At 36.7% G+C, this 14360-nt stretch overlaps 2 protein-coding genes across 3 annotated transcripts; both read right to left on the bottom strand.

Annotated features, from left to right (window-relative positions):
• Nucleotides 1-1792: 1792 nt before the first annotated feature.
• Nucleotides 1793-14259, bottom strand: LOC142376590 (uncharacterized). Its single transcript, XM_075459995.1, has 13 exons — nt 14226-14259; nt 13561-13854; nt 13152-13433; nt 12736-13029; nt 12405-12449; nt 12238-12312; nt 11933-11986; nt 11031-11090; nt 10549-10620; nt 10430-10448; nt 9889-9908; nt 9743-9759; nt 1793-2616 (listed from the first exon to the last, which is right to left on the bottom strand). The coding sequence occupies exons 1-13, from the start codon at nt 14257-14259 to the stop codon at nt 2512-2514; spliced, it is 1371 nt and encodes a 456-aa protein (XP_075316110.1). The 3' UTR covers nt 1793-2511.
• Nucleotides 5480-8939, bottom strand: LOC142377203 (uncharacterized). 2 transcript variants are annotated; one of them, XR_012769490.1, is made up of 2 exons: nt 7855-8939; nt 5480-7546 (listed from the first exon to the last, which is right to left on the bottom strand). XR_012769490.1 is itself a non-coding variant. In XM_075461075.1 (2 exons), the coding sequence occupies exons 1-2, from the start codon at nt 8676-8678 to the stop codon at nt 7538-7540; spliced, it is 780 nt and encodes a 259-aa protein (XP_075317190.1). In that variant the 5' UTR covers nt 8679-8939; the 3' UTR covers nt 5480-7537. The 2 variants fall into 2 exon arrangements, 1 of the variants encoding a protein (XP_075317190.1); XM_075461075.1 differs by having other exon boundaries at nt 7908-8939.
• Nucleotides 14260-14360: the final 101 nt, after the last annotated feature.

Below are 14360 nucleotides of genomic sequence, written 5' to 3'. Positions count from 1 at the left end.
GAGAGTTACTCTTCAAAATAAAACAAATCACAAGACAAAAAACAACCCCAAAATAAAACCACCTCACCGCGGTGTGACACCTTTGTTGTTTACTGGATCGGCTACATGAATCAAAAGCCAGCATGAACGATGAAATAAGCTAATAAGATATTTAAACTTACACACGAGGATGATGAGCAACAGGAACTCAGCCATGATGAAGCTGAACAATGTGAATGTCCTGAACACACCACACTAGTCTGTCTGACTACTGTGACTTTAACCTGCATTAAGTGTGAGAACTGTCTCTCAGGAAAACCTTCTGATGAGAAGTGAGTCGGGGCAACTGGCCACAGAAACACACACAGACACACACACGCTTGTTGTCACACAGTTTAGGAAACCATCAGCGCATATATGTGTCATATTTAGATCAAATCTGCCACAGAGTTGATCAACTGGCTCACAACAGTTTGTTCATTGTTTCTGTTGCTTTCTTTTAGTTTACAGATAAATATGGTATCACAAACGTCAAAAGCACAAATAATTGTCTGACTTGTTTTTGGTGTGGTTGTGGGATGGTTGTCACCATGTTGGACTAAACTGTGATCATTGGAAACCTTATAGATGCCACGTGGATTTCTGAGGTGCATGCACTTACCAGTGCATGTTAGTGTGTTCTGTAGGATCTTGCAATTATTCAAAATGACATCTATTTAAGAACTCTGAATATGACACTCAAACAAAATTTCTAGGAGGTTAAACATAATGCACAACATAGTATGTAGGAGGTATTATCAGCCAGCAGCTTGGAAACTGCAGTGTGGCTTTGACCTGAATGTGGAGCTGACAAACAGGCTCATGGTAACACGGTAACATATTTACAGTGAGCAGGTAAATGTTCACTGTGTCGTAATAGTTAGTGTCAGTTTTGAAGATATTCGATCATTTTCCAAAGTATTATTCAAACAAAAACATCAACCTGTCAGTGTAGATTTAAAGTAAAGACTTAAACTCACAACATGAAGGGAAACAAAAACTCACGTGTGAGACAAATTGAATTGTAATCCAGTCAAAAACCTTCAAGTTGCAAAACATGTAATGATCCACTATATGGTGAAAGCACCAGTGTGGCTAAGAAGAGATCATATTACTCAACACTTACCATTAAACCTTTGCCTGATCTTGCATTCAAATTTGGGAAGAATCTGTTCACCTCAGCACCACCAGGAGGTGCTCTGTTCCCTCCATTGAACATTTGTTATCTAAAGCACAGTGACTTCATCATCATGACGCCCTTTTTGTTTCGTCTTTGAGTCCATTTCTGGTGAAATCGCTGACTCAGTCAGTAGCAGTATTGCTTACAGGCACCAAAACCAAGTTCTAAAGAGGCAACATGTCATATTGGGCATCGTCAAGGGTTTGGAAGAAAGTGTGAATTGAGGTTATGTCAGTGACCGGGTCACCATGGCAACCACTTGGTAATGGCAAAGGGTTGAGTTAGGCTATTAACAATGAATGGAAGTAAATGCAGTGTCAAAATAAGGAGATGCTTGTGTCTATGAGTGTGTGTTTAAGTGTGTTGAGGTGTGTGACAGTTGTATTGTAGATGAATTTGTAGAACTTTCCTTGTCAACTTTACTTTGTTACAAATAAGGACAAAATTAATCAACATTAACGTTTGAAATTAATGGGACACTTTTCAATCACAGTTAATTACATTTTTATTATCTAATACCTTGACATATACAGGTTATCATTTGAATACACATATCAGTTTTATATTAATGTGAACACAGGTTCACCTTTAACATACAAACAATTTCAAGAGAGACAATTAAATAACACATGGTTTTCCAGGTGACCTCACGGTGCTGCCTCCTAAATGGTAAATTAACTGTACTTAAATACCACTTAAAGTGCTTTTACTCTGCAAGCCAGATTCACCCAGTCACACACACACTCATACAGCACATCTACACAGTGTTACAAGCTATGCAGTTTCTGTCAGAACGCAATCTCATACTCAGATGGTGTCAGTTTGGGGTGGGTGTGAAAGGACACGGATGCGGAAATTCAAAAAGCAAACTTAATTTATTTTCAAAAACACAAAGTTCAAACAAAAAGCACGGCTGAGCCGGATTCAAAAAACCTAAACTGTGGGATAATTACTTAACAAAACAAAACACTTAATGGAGACGAAACACTTAACTTGGTCGTGGCATGGCATGGAGGATGTTGACGGGTTAGGATCTCGCAAAACAATGAGGGAACGAATGAGGGAGGGTGATTAGGGATTGAGTGCAGCTGATGGGGAAAACACAGGTGAGGGAAGTGAAGCTGATGGCATGACAAGGCAGAACTAAAATGACAACCTGGACCTAAAACAAAGACATGGTAAAAACTAGGAACTAAACACAAACTAAAAACATGGCAAGAAGCCACAGACATGACAGATGGATGCATCGGAAGCAACATGGGGTTCAGTGTCTTGAACAAGGACACGTGGTTATGTGTCCAACCGCCTACGTTCTAATTGTCAGACGCCTGCTCTTCCCCCTGAGCTACAGCCGCCTCCAGTAAATCTCTAAGAGCTGATTCAGCCTGCTGAGGTTCTGAGCTTCGGATGTTTTCACTCTGGATGCAAAAAGACACATCAATTAATGGAGTTGGGAATGTTTTCTCGGGTTATTGATTTACCAGCATATAAAATCATCAAGCTCTGATTTCTATCATGCAGAAATTATTCATTTTGCACATCATAGACAAACACATTTCGGTTTGCTTGTAATTGCATTTTAGATCACTTCAGATTCAACAAGCATTTCACTAATTTACCAGAAAAGCAAATCTACCTGCCCATGAACCTTTCTCTAAATACAGAAAGAGGAATAACGCTCATCGGTTTAGCATGTGTAGGTAACAATCCTGTAGGTTTCATCATAACCAGCCTGTGAATGGTTTAGAAAATGTTAGATGGAAGGAGACATAACAATAATGTCACCCAAGAAAGAATGATCACGAAAGGAAGGAAATCCTGTTAGTAGAAGCAGGAGTGTTGATATTTTCTCTGACGTTAGGACCAGTGTTGGGTAAGTTACTTTAAAAATGTAATCCGTTACAGTTACAAGTTACCTTGTTTAAAATGTAATTGTAGTGTAACTTTTTGGATTACTTTTAAAAAAGTAATGTAACTAATTACTTTTGGATTACTTTTACCTATTTATGGTATAGGATAATCTGTATATTATCTGTATGATTCCATCTGTATTTATCACATTTATTTATACCATGCTATTTTTCTTTTCATTGTACTGCCATAACTATATTATACATTCTCTGCACATACATGCATTTCCTTAGGTAATTGATCTATTCTGCACATATCTATTAACCATCTTTCCTTACACTAGCTGTAAATAACTGCATTTTATCTCTAAATACTGCATGCTATACAATCTGCACGCGTTACACTTGATAAGATGCCAAACTGCATTTCATTAATACATGTGCAATGACAATGAAGTGCTCTACTTTAGTAATAAATAAGCAGAGTAAGACTTTTACATCACATTTTATTTTTCTTTTTTTTTTTTAAACATTTCAGCTTTTATTTCTGAAATTGAGCATGTCAAAATCCTTCTGCATTCACTTTATATATTTGCATGTCTATTTGCTGTACACTTTCCAAAAAGAGACTCAGACGTACAGATACAAACAGGTGCTTCATTTGCAAATTCAACCAAAACATGTCAGCTCTTAAAAGTTTTTTTTTTTTTTTTTTTTTTTTTTTTCCTCCCCTTCAAACTTTATTTAAAAGTTCCAATCACAATCAGAACATTGACTGTGGACAATACAAAACAGTCAGGCATCAAGGATTTAAATAAACAAATACAATATGAGACATAAAGTGGATAAGGTGCATAAGTCATTACATAGGTACCCTAAATATAATAAAATAAATGAAATTAAATAAAAGGAAGAAAGAAAATGGCAGGACATATTATATTTCTCCAAATATTCCTTCAATTATGTTAACAGTGTGTATACATTTTTTATTATCAATTCTTTTAATACATTCGAGGTAGTTCTTGAAATCAATTTCAAAAACAGGAAAGAAAGGTCGACCTTTAGAAAATTTGGTTTTATGTATGTGGAATTTTGCAATTAGAATAATCAGATTAATTAAGTGTTGCATTTTCCTATCTTTATTATTATAGTATAACAGTATATCTTTGGCATTCAAATTAATTGGTATGTTGGAATGTGATGTGATGTAAGCTTCGATTTTTTTCCAAAAAATCTGGGAAAAATTACATTCAAAGAAAAGGTGCCTAATCGTTTCCACTTCGGCATTACAAAATACACAATTGGCATCAATATTGACAAATTTTGACACAAATTTGTTAGTGGGGTAGATGTTATGTATAATTTTATATTGAACTTCTTTGATTTTATTGGAGATAACAAATTTATGTGGAAGGAGCCATGTTGTTTTCCAATTAATGTCAGAGAAAGAGGAAGACCATACAAATTTTCCTCGAGGTGTAATTTTCCTTTTCCTGAAAAAATGATTCCTTATATGTTTATTGTTACAATGGTGACTCATAATGTTTATACCATTAATAAAGAGGGTAAAGTCAACTTTCTCTGCCTCTTGCCTTTCAAAATGACCTTTTATCAATTGGAGAATGCCACTGGGAATAGCTTTTATCACTGTTTGAAATTCTTTATAGGTAACAGGGAAGATTTTAGATCTAAGAAATTCTTCATAACTAAAAATTTCACCTACATCATTTTGTAAATCCTTAAGATATATTATTCCTTTTTCAATCCAATGTTTCAGAAATAGTGATTTATTTTTCCTAGTTATGAACTCATTGTTCCATATAATAGTTTTATGTGGAGAGAAGTTATGGACAAAGCATAGTTTTGCTGCTGAAATGGCTTGTTGGTGAAATTTAGATAATTTTAGGGGTAATTTTGAAACATTATAATCACAATTTAGGAGAAAAGGTAACCCTCCAACTTTCCCAAAAATATTCTGAGGTATAAAATACCAAAGAGATTCTGGCTTTTTCAAATATTCTTTTATCCATTTTGTCTTAAAGGTATAGTTCACATCCATATAGTCTAACAGCTCCATACCACCATCTCCTCTTGGGGCTGCCAAGATCTCTTTTTTTAAACGATGGCATTTGTTTTTCCAGACAAAACTTATTAGGGTATTATTTATTTCTTTACAAAGGGATTGTTGAACAAAAAGAGAGAGAGTAGGATATACAAATCTAGAGATACCGTCTGCTTTACTCAGAAGAACTCTACCTAATAGGGACAGATCTCTTTGGAGCCACATATTGAAAATATTTTTAGTTTTTTGTATTTTAGGTTTGAAGTTTTTTGTTTGACAAGAGTTTCATTTGTGTTGTAGAGACATAGTATTTCACATTTTTTTAAATTAAGTTTTAAACCTGAAGCAACAGAAAAGGTGTCTATTACCTTAAGTGCTGTCTCTATTTGTTGTTTATTTTCCAAAAATAAGACTGTATCGTCCGCTAATTGAGTTATCCTAATCTCTCTCTCAAAAATCTTTAACCCTCGAAAGACATTGCTCTGTCTAATTTGTATTGAAAGCAATTCAACGACTATAAGAAAGAGAAATGGGGAGCAAGGACATCCTTGACGGACTGACCTAGACACTGAAAATCTTTTTGTGGTATTTGGGAATAACATGACACAGCTACTAATATCTTTATAGAGCATTTTAATATAGGATACAAAATGTTCACCAAAACCGAAGGTTTGAAGAGATTTAAATAAAAATTGATGCTCTACACTATCGAATGCCTTGTAGAAGTCTAAAAATAAAATTAAAGCGTCTGAATCAACATATTCAGAGTAATCTATTAAGTCAAGGATAAACCTAATGTTGCAACTTATGTGGCGATTATTCATAAAGCCAGTTTGAGTTTCATGTATGATTTCACTTAAACCTTTTCTTAAACGCCTGGCGAAAATTAGTGAGAGTATTTTATAGTCAACATTGAGCAATGTTATTGGTCTCCAGTTATCCAATAGAAGGTGGTCTTTGTCTGGTTTGGGAAGCAAAGTTATTATGCCTTGTTTCATGGTTGTGGTCATTTCTTCATTATTTGTACATTCTTTCAGCATTTCAAAAAGAGGTCTTTCAATTATTTCCCAAAAGCACTGGTAAAATTCGACAGGAAGACCGTCCATTCCTGGAGATTTACCTTTTTTCATTTTGTTTACAGCTTCAAGGATTTCAACTTTAGAGATAGGTTTTTCGCAATCCAATTTAAAATTATCTGATATTTTGGGAGTAAATTCTTTAACATTATTAATAAATTCTTCACCTTTTATTGAATTATAATTAGAGCTGTATAGGTCAGAATAAAATTGAAAAGCGTGATTTGCTAAATCAGTTGGGTTGGAGGTTACAGAATTATCTATTTTTAGAGATGTGATATTATTCCTCTTGTAGTTCCTTTTTTCTAGGGCGAAAAAGTAGCTTGTATTCTTCTCACCTTCCTCTAACCATTTAGCCCTGGAGCGTACAAAGGCTCCCTTGGTCATATTAATATATAAACTATCTAAATCATCTTTCAATTTTATCAGTTTAATTTCTTCCTCTGGAGTAGGGGAACTTTTGTTTATTAGGATATTTAGTTCTTTCATGATTTCAGATTCTTTAAGATTGCTGCGTTTTTTCATTTCTTTACTGTGTCTAATAGCTGATTCTCTGATTTTAAATTTAAAAAATTCCCATTTTTGTATATTACTAAGTTCTTTTTCATTGAAAATATTCCCAGCAATTGCTTTGACTGAGTTACAGAAAGCTTCATCTTTCAGTAAATTACAATTTAATTTCCAGTAACCACGCAGTGTTGCTTTTTGTTTTAGAGGATTAGTAAAGGAAATGACTATCATTTTGTGATCTGAAAAGGGGGCATAACTATGTGATATTTCGGAAACATATTGCATAGTGTAAGAAGATATTAACCACATGTCTATTCGAGATTGTAAAGAACCACTAGCATTACTCCATGTACACTCTTTTTGGTAAGGGTGGATATATCGCCAGGCGTCTATAACATTAAGTTGCTCACCTAAGTGTGATATCACTTTAAATCTTGAATTGGAAGATATTCTTGCTGGTACTCTGTCCATTAAGTCATCAGCTGCATCATTTAGGTCACCGCCAATTATTAAGTGGGCCTCTTTATATTTCTCTTTGAGCTTCAAAAGTTTTGCTGTCAGTTGGACAATCATATTTTTTGCTAGAGCATTGTAATTATAACCATAAATGTTATTCACCACCAGAATCACATTGTTTACTCTAAGCACTAAAATAATCCATCTACCTTCTTCAGATAAGTGAGATTCTATAACATCCCCTTTAAATTTATTAAACAGAATAGCTACTCCTGCTGAGTTGTTAGAACCATGACTTAAATAAATCTGGTCTCCCCATTGACTTCTCCAGAATTTACGATCATCTTCACAGGAGTGTGTCTCTTGTAGAAAAAGTAAATCGGCGTTAGACCTTCTGCAAAACAAAAAAATTGCCTTTCTTTTGGTAATATTGCGTATACCATTGACATTAAGAGAAAGTACTTTAAGGTTGATGAAATTGTTGGTCGCCATAAATAAAAAAAATAAAAATAGCTGGATGCCGACTAACTTGAACAATCAAAAAGAAAACAACAACAAGAAAAGAGCTTTTTATAAAAACTCTCTACCTTTGGAAAAAGTTAGAAAAACTCTGAACATTATGAGTATCAGGCATATAAAATGTGCTGTTTTGAGGCCATAACATTACTTGTATTGAGCTTTCTTAATATTCTTTTTTTTTACTTTTAATAAGCATCATGGTCTTCAGAGCTGGCTTTTCACGCAGTGAATTTTACCCCATCGATGAAGACGATCGGCCCTTGCCATCTGGTTTTCTTTCCATCCTTACGTGCCTGTTCGACTAAAGGCCACAGTTTGTTTCTGCAGTCTTTCTCGAAGCGGGTCAGGTCTTCGGCCATACGGAGGTTCATCTTCTTCAGGATGTCAGCGTTGCGTGATTCTCTCCAAATCTTAATCCTGAAGGTCCGCATGTTGAACTGGATGATGACTGGACGCGGTTTGTTATCATCCCTCGGGCGTCCCACTCTGTGTACCGTGTCAACCAGGAACCCCATCTTACTTTTTTCATCCGGTGCAATCTGGCTCAATATTTTGAGGACTTCATGCCTCACATCTTCGTTTTCTTTTTCTGGGAGGTTGATGAGGCGCAGATTCCATCTTCTGCTGTATCTTTCTCCTTCTTCGGTTTTTTCTTTCAGTTCGTCCACTCTTTTATCCAGCGTTATCACTTTATCCTCCGTTTCTTTAGATTGAAAATTAAGCCCTTTCATTACTTCTTTTGCCTCTTTAATGTCCGCAGTGTTTTGTTTCATTTGCTGCTCAAAGACGGAAAAACCCCGCTTTAACTCACGTATGGCTTGGAGGATGTCGGAGTTAGAAACCGTGTCCTTCTCCTTGTTTTCTCCACACAGTTTCTTCGGGTTTGGACTTTTGCTGGGAGTCTCGGGAAGAGGAGAACACAAGCCGTAGAAACTCTCCTCTGGCTCCATGTCCATCACCAGATTTCCTTTTGTGACTTCTTTTTTTTTTGCGTCTCTCTTTGTCATTTCGGCTCACTGGTGCAATGTTGGTGTTAGCTTCGTAGGCTAGCTTGTAGCTTAGTTGACGCACGTGTCAGGAGAGTTAATGTCCATAGGTCGTCACTCGTCAGAATCTTCAACCTATTATCAAAACTCTTCTATCCTTGTTTGGTTGGTGTTTAGCCGTTTAACAAGCCGTTCAAACCGTTGGCCTCGTCAAATTATCATCAGATACTCGTTAATGCTGCAGAGCTTCGCACTTACACGTCTGCTGCAGTCGCCATCTTGCGCGACCTCATTTTATTTTTCTTTGCACACCCTTGGTTGTGTGTGTGCGCCAGTACTTCCGGTGAAAACTTCCGGTGATTTGACAGCTAGCGCGTCAGGTTAGGGCCAATGGCCGTAAACAAAGGTTAACTTATAGCCGAGAAGAAAGATAATAATATAACGTAGCTAAAAAGACTAACTTTCTTCAGTAGCCTTGATGCTTAATGCTTACCGATTTAGCAAGCCTAGCAGCCTCGTTGCTAATGCTAGCCGCAGTAACGTTACCAACCATACCCGACTTCAAGGAGTTGGCTGAGCAGGGGCAAGAGTATGGGGCTGGCAGATTCACTTCATTGGTTTATCCGATTGCTGGCCACCGAGCCATTATGTGTCTGGGTTTGTGTAGGTTACTGATCATGGTTGTTAGCAGTCGATCGTCAGGTTGTGTGATGTGTGTGTGAGTGTGTATTTTTTCTATGGGTACATGCCATTGACTGTATGAGCGGTCTGTGCTCGTTTTTTTATTTTTATTTAATTAGATTGGAGATACTAATTAATACTGAGGGGGGGCTAGTCCCGAGGAAAATTGCCAGGGCCGATTTTTTTTCCCCAGTCCGACCCTGCCGCTCTGTACTTCTGTCACTGCAACCTCGCACAAATTGTAATCCTGTTAAGTAACCCCCATTCTCACTGAATGTAACTGTAATCTGAGTACATAATTTTTGCTTGTACTGTAACGGATTACAGTTACTTTTATTTTGTATCCTTTTACCGTAACGCCGTTACATGTAATCCGTTACTCCCCAACCCTGGTTAGGACTCACCATTTCTGTCGTTTCATCTGAAATAAAAACACAAACACATTCTTTTCATGACCAAATCACAGATGAAATACATTGATAACACTGTTTTTTTGCACAGTCATTAACACTGAGGTGAAAGTAAATGAGCAATAAACTTCCTGATTTACCAGAGATGTTGGCCATCAGTCTAAATGGAGGAAAAGAAGACCGTGTATTATATAAAAGTTTGTTTTCAACACAGAATGAAAACAGCTATGTTCACATTATTGTCTCCAAACATTAAAAAGGTTATTTATTGAACTAAACACGGATACTTAGGAGGTAACACCTCTGTCTACAGCAGTCTGCTGATTATTTTACATCATCTGAGCACATGTACTCAAGCAGAGGATGTCTAAAATCTACCAGAAACTAATTTCATGAACATTTGCAATAGTTATATGAATTCTGAAACTGAGTAAATTCTTCTTTGAGACATTTCACTGAGTCTCAATGAAAGAAGACACAGAAGCCTCGCGCAACCGCCCCAACTTTGATGGAGGGTGCAACAGACCTGCTGTAGAAAAGACCTTTCAGCTGAAGCAGTCAGAGGAAAACTGATTATCCCAAGAACGGCTGTTAGAAAACTGGGAATCTATCATATAAATATCATCAGTCATACATATACACATGTTCACCTGATGATGTCTGAGAAAGAACATTTCTTACCTCTTGCAGAAACAATTCTCTAAGAAATATAAACAGAAATATATAAAAGATATATTTAAAAAAGATACATATCAAACTATCTAAACTACAGCTTGGATTTAATGTTGTTGTTTCTTTACCAGTTCTGGATTGACAAACGAGAAGAGCCGATCCAAGCAACACCAGCGTCACAACTGCTGTGATCCTGATAACTGCATGAGAAAAAACAGGTTTCATCACTCTGCGTTAAATCAACAAGCAAAAAAACTAAGTCTTTTGTTATTTTTGCATCTGTGAGTCTTTCTTACTGGAGTATCAAGCATTTAAAAACCATCGGACCAGGTAGGCCGTTTCTTTGTTTTAATCAATTTTTCAACCAATTTCGAAATGTTGAAATGTTAATGATTATGTTCATTGAGCAATAAAAAGAATGTAAAAGTACATTCGTCTGGAGCAAAGATGAGTGTGGCTGGTGTTCTTAATAGGATGGATCGCGGCATCATCAAGTTTAACTGATGGTGAAACATGGTGTGCTGACAGTCCTGGCTGATTAGAAAAGCTTTCAAACTAATAAATAGTAATTGGTTTGTCATATTGTTATGGACTGCTGTTTACATCCTACCTGTGCTCACAGTGAAAGCTGGCATTGTCGGGGTTGTTGTGACCTCTGTCTCCACAACATCTGAAATAAAAGAAGATAGTTTTACACCTGTCAGATTTATGTGAGCACAAATTGATATTGTCATTGTCTGTGTTTTCATGTGCTGGTTTTCCTTTTTGGTCTTCTGTTACTTCTTGCTCTTTAGTTACCTTACTTTCTGTTTTCTTTTGTATTTTCCACCGTGTTTATTCAGTTCAGTTTCACTCCCTGTGTCACACATGTTCTTCAGTTGCTGATTGCCTCACCTACCGTTCATTTTGGAATTTACTCCACAGCATATATACTCCAGGTTTTCATTTGTTCAGTGCCAGGTCCATAAATGTATATTGGTTGTTTTGTTCACCTGTGTAATTTGTTGCTCCTTGTTTTTTCAAGTGATCAGTTCGTTTATCTCTAAAACTTCTGTCGTGGTTTATTTTTTGGGTTTTTTAGCTCCTTGGCAGCCCCTTAATAATCAATAAACCTGTTTCCCATACATCACCAGTCTCCATCTCCTTCCTGGAAATTTCTGCATTTGGGTCCTCAACCTCCCGCTCCACCACAACTTATTTTGGAGTCACTGAAAAATCTTTGTTCCTCAGTATAACCAGTTTGGTAGCAGTGTTGATATCCAAAGATGTGTGAAATGTGACTGTCGTACAGTACAACAAATCATTACATTTGACACCTTCCATTCAAATTCAATGTAAAAACTTATAGAGGTGCCGGAAAAATGTATCATGGAGACATATCACTAACATTTATTTCTTCCTTTCTGAGAAAACAAGTGTACTTGTCGGTGCCCAACTGAAGCTCACTTGTTGAAGGCATGTTTTAAAAAGAAAAAAAAATGAAACAGAAGAAGGTAAAGACTTTTTTCTCACTTGTAGTTGGAGGCGGTGAGGTCACAGGAAACTCAGAGGTCATATCTGTGGAAGCTGTATCAGTCCACCCAGAAATTGTTTATTTAAGAAAAAAAGGTAAAACAAAGAAAATACAGTTAGTCTTCTTGGGAAATGAAGTTATTGTGGCACCTGATGCTGCTTTCACTGATGCTGGGGATGTAGAGTGAAACTTTATAATACTTGTTATCTATCTATGCAGTCAATCTCTGAAGTATAAAGGAGTACAGTCAGCGTTCTTATTTGGATGGATTTTATGTTCTCCTTAGAGTGACTTAATGTGTCACCTGATGCAGGATTCACTGATGTCAGGAAAGTAGTAAATGAACTACCAGTGCTCTTTGATGCTCCAACAGTATAATCTGATGGATAAAAAAATCATTTTCAAAGTAGTAAATACAGTCTTACTGTCAGAGTGTAATGTTTCAGATTATTGTTTAAATCCACCACTTACCTGTGGTCAGACTGACAGCTGGTGCTCTTGGGGTTGTGATGGAATCTGCAATAAAAGATTGATTTGGATCAACCAGAAGTTTGTAACATAGAAACATTTGTGTTACCAGAGTTATACAAAGAGTAATTAAATATACATTAATGGTCAAAATAGCAAATATTCATTAATCTAAAGTCAAATTAGCAAATGGTCCAAGTGTTAAACTCTCAGTCACCTCCTCACACATTTCAATGAAAATAGAGATTTTCTTTCTTTCCTCTTTCTGGTTGCAACATCTAACATATATTCAGATGTTTTGTGAAAGTACAACAATGGTAGTTTGGTCACTTACTTTGTACTACGACTGAAGAGATGTCACTGTGTGGAGATAGATATGTTCCTCCTCTGTGTTCTACAGTGTAATAACATGTTAGTTCAACCTCAGCAGCTGAACTCAGATGTGCCGTCATCAGAAGCTCAGTTCCTGTCAGGGTCTGCACACAGGAGATGGTTCTGGCAGTTTTTGTTCCCATAAAGTACAAATAACACTCAGATGCAGAAACAGATGATGGAGTCACACAGTTCAGTGTGACTGAGTCTGTCTCTGTGATCGGCCGTGGATTCACTGTCAGCTCAGGTCGAGGAACTAAAAATAAACACACCACAGTCTGAATGACTAAATGTTGCATTTATTTAGAAAAAGTATCAGATGATAATGATGATTTTCCTCACACTGAACTCTTCTTGTGATTAGCTGCATTTACTCACGTTGCACGGTGATGGTGAAGATGTTGCTCTCTGGAGATTCATGTGATACAAGGTAAAAACAGGCGACATCAACTTTGGCAGGTGAACTTTGACCTGTTAGAGACAGCAGCTCAGCTCCTGACAGTGTCTTCAGACAAGAGAATCTTTTGGCAGGTTTTCCTCTCACAAAGTGGTACAAACACTCAGACACAGAAACAGATGATGGAGTCACACAGTTCAGTGTGACTGAGTCTGTCTCTGTGATCAGCTGTGGATTCACCGTCAGTTTAGCTGCAAGAAGGTCTGAAAATATGAATACATAGAATAAATCATTATTTGAAGCATTGTCTGATGACAGATCTTTAACAGCTGACATGACATATTTAATTACAGCATGTAACAATATCTTAATGGAAGTTCAGTCACTCACTGTTTATGGTGATGGTGGACGTATCACTGTCTGGAGATGGACTGTCAACACCTCCAAACCTCAGAGTGTAAAAACATCTTACTTTAACCTCAGAGGGTGATCTTTTACCTCCAATCTTCAGCAGCTCAGCTCCTGTCAGTGTCTGCACACAGGAGCTGTCTGACTTTTCTTTGTTTTCAATGTAGAAATCACACTGAGTCGCAGAAACAGATGATGGAGTCACACAGTTCAGTGTGACTGAGTCTGTCTCTGTGATCACAGGTCGATCCACCGTCAGGTTCGGCTGAAGAAGAGCTGAAAGTTAAGAGGTGAAGATGTTACATTTATTACTTAATAGTTTCTTCTGTAAAACAGTGATCATGACTGATAATTATTTATTATTGTACAAAAGAGAGATAAATTTACTCTTCATACAAAAATTAAACTTAGTCTGACCTTGTGCTTTGATCTCATGAAAGGAATCTGTTTGAGAAAGTGTTTTTTTAAATAGTTGAACAGATACAACAATATTCAAGCTCCAACAACAGCTAGTTTAATGGAAAACTGCATTAAAATGTGTTAGTAACAATGTAAAACAGACTGTCCTTTATTGTTTACTGGATCGGCTACATGAATCAAAAGCCAGCATGAACTATGAAATAAGCTAATAAGATATTTAAACTTACACATGAGGATGATGAGCAACAGGAACTCAGCCATGACGAAGCTGAACAATGTGAATGTCCTGAACACACCACACTAGTCTGTCTGACTACTGTGACTTTAACCTGCATTAAGGGTGAGAACTGTCTCTCATGAAA

This window comes from Odontesthes bonariensis, chromosome 3, assembly GCF_027942865.1.
Source record: "Odontesthes bonariensis isolate fOdoBon6 chromosome 3, fOdoBon6.hap1, whole genome shotgun sequence".
In the NCBI taxonomy this organism is placed as follows: Eukaryota; Metazoa; Chordata; class Actinopteri; order Atheriniformes; family Atherinopsidae; genus Odontesthes; species Odontesthes bonariensis.
This window is presented reverse-complemented; position numbering and strand designations above follow the sequence as displayed.